The sequence below is a fragment of the Berghia stephanieae genome, chromosome 14 (genome assembly GCF_034508935.2).
Source record: "Berghia stephanieae isolate SIO BIC M18660-M18661 chromosome 14, UCSD_Bste_1.3, whole genome shotgun sequence".
In the NCBI taxonomy this organism is placed as follows: Eukaryota; Metazoa; Mollusca; class Gastropoda; order Nudibranchia; family Aeolidiidae; genus Berghia; species Berghia stephanieae.
The window spans coordinates 16,170,650-16,172,938 of NC_088373.1; the positions used below are offsets into that span (position 1 = coordinate 16,170,650).

The 2,289-nt window shown below is 35.5% G+C and overlaps 1 protein-coding gene across 4 annotated transcripts in view; it reads right to left on the bottom strand.

Moving 5' to 3' along the window:
• Positions 1-473: 473 nt before the first annotated feature.
• Positions 474-2,289, bottom strand: part of LOC144959376 (uncharacterized) — a 57,370-nt gene continuing 55,554 nt past the window's right edge. For 3 of the 4 annotated variants that reach the window (XM_078891933.1, XM_078891935.1, XM_078891934.1), the window contains exon 18: positions 1,204-1,590. In XM_078891933.1, the coding sequence (XP_078748059.1) occupies positions 1,279-1,590 (312 nt within the window). In that variant the 3' untranslated portion in view covers positions 1,204-1,278. Of the gene's footprint in view, positions 1,591-2,289 lie in introns of all 4 variants that reach the window. The other variant, XM_078891932.1, reaches the window with a different exon arrangement.

The window sequence follows — 2,289 nt, forward strand, 5'->3', positions numbered from 1 at the left end:
CATCTTGCTCTCACAGGAAAGATAGAAGGTAAAAAGAGTAAAGGTAGACCAAGAAAAGCATATTTGAATAGTTTGACCCGCTGGAGGTGACAAAGAAAGAGAAGAGTAATGTTAGTTTTCTGAGGTTATATGAGCAGAGAGATGAATGGCTTACCATGATTACCGATGTCTGGCACAGACTTGGTACTTGAAGAAGAAGAAGATTCCCTCTTAGTGATATTATTGCATCCAAAGGTAAACATTATGTTAAGCGTGTTTTAAATGATGGGGTCATCTGGGGTCGTCGATAGCTCATACGGGAGTGTCACATCTCCCCGGCCAGGCGGAGTTGTCGTACCAGTAAGGACGCGGGTTCAATCCCCCATCGTCGCCACAAAGTTTTTTATTCTCTGTTGTCTTCTGGCACTTTTCTACTCACTTCATTTCGTGTTTAATTTATGTTAACATTAAGAATTAATTAACACAAACAGCCATTCGTTGTAGGTTTCTTTATAATCTAACCATTATAAACGCAATTACATTAGTAATTATTAGTATTATTTTTTAAAATCACATAGAGTGATATATTATGATGAACATGGAAATTTATTTGAAAATATAAAAACAGAGAAAATGTGAAAATAAGAAAATAAAAAGACCTTAAAATATCGATACATATAATTATAATGCTTTTATGAATCATTTTCAAAATCATACATTTCTAAAACTAGATTATTTATAAATATTTATTTTTAAAATATTGGTTTTTTAAATACCATAAAATATAAGAACCGCGTTAATTTTTACAAGTAAAAAGTTTGCACAATATGACTGAATTTGCATCTTGTTAAGGCAATGAACGATATCATCTTTTTGCAAATACATTTTAAGGTGAATAAATAACCTGGAAGTATGGGAAAAGTTTGCTCTCATAAAGTTAAAAAAGTTAAAAAGCATGACTAGAATGAGTCACATAGGGCAAAATATTGCGATAAAAAGAACCCATTGCTTTGAATACTGGATTAAAATAAAGTACTCTCTCTCTCTCTCTCTCTCTCTCTCTCTCTCTCTCTCTCTCACACACACACACACACACACACAAACACACACACAACACACACACACAAACACGATCTCTCTTTCTTTCTCTCTCTCTCTCTCTCTCTCTCTCTCTCCTCTCTCTCTGTATATATATATATATATATATATATATATATAATATATATATATATCTTTCCCTCCCTCCCTCTTTCGAAACCGCCACTGCTCTAATTCATTTTGATTCCCATCTTTTTTTTTTTATTCATTCAAATCTGTGTCCTCTTCGTCCTCTTCATACAAAAGTTCATCCTCTTCTCCTTCCTTCATCCTATTAATTTCCTCGTCCTCGGCCTGCTTTGCCTTAGTAGCAGCAGTGTCTATACAGGAATACTCAACAGGGTCATATTTCCGTGCCTCACCACCACCACCACCTTGTACCTCCTCACCACCCTCCTTCATGGTGACTTTTTCATTGGGATCTACAGTGACAGAGATGTAGATCAGATCTCGTCCTCTACTCGAACTCGGTGTCTCATTTCCAACCAGCATATTGCCTTGGGCATTGCTTGACTGCAAAGAATCAAAAGATTAAAAAAATAATTTTATAGACATAATACTATTAGGTGGCCTTTCACTCTGGTTATTTTAACTTTAGCGCGGCAATGCCATATGACACTCGCATTCGGGTCGGAAAATTCAGAGTTCGAACCTTGAAATCTTAAGATCTTGGATTTGACTCTTTACTCATATTCTCTGCCTTTAAGAGCGGTGTCTGTCGGAAGAAAATTGTAATATCGCGTATAAGGCGTCATGTCAAGCGACTTTATTTTTCTTCCAAATTCTTCGGTCAAAAATCGCTTGAGTCAAATGTCTCCCTTTTTTCCAAAAAAAAAAAAAAAAAGCAAAACAAAAAAATAACAACAAAAAAACGAGACTATATATTCTAACGGCTTATAGTCTAGCATCTTCCTGTATTTTTCACCACAAAAAACGTGATAAGATGGAAAATTATGCTAGAACTAGATGTTCCTATCATTTTTAGTTTTTAAACTATTTCAATTCTTGAATGGTTAGTTTTAAAAAAACCCACACCATACAGGATTTTGACGATCTGAGTTGGATTGCCAATCAGTGGGGTTTGTGCTCAACCATCGAGAGAGCTGCTGAAATCCTAGGGCAGATTTGCAAAGGGAGGATTCCCTTTTAAAGGTTGTTTTCCCATTTCCATCCTGGGAAACTGAAGACCCCACCGATAATGTTTAAAAATTA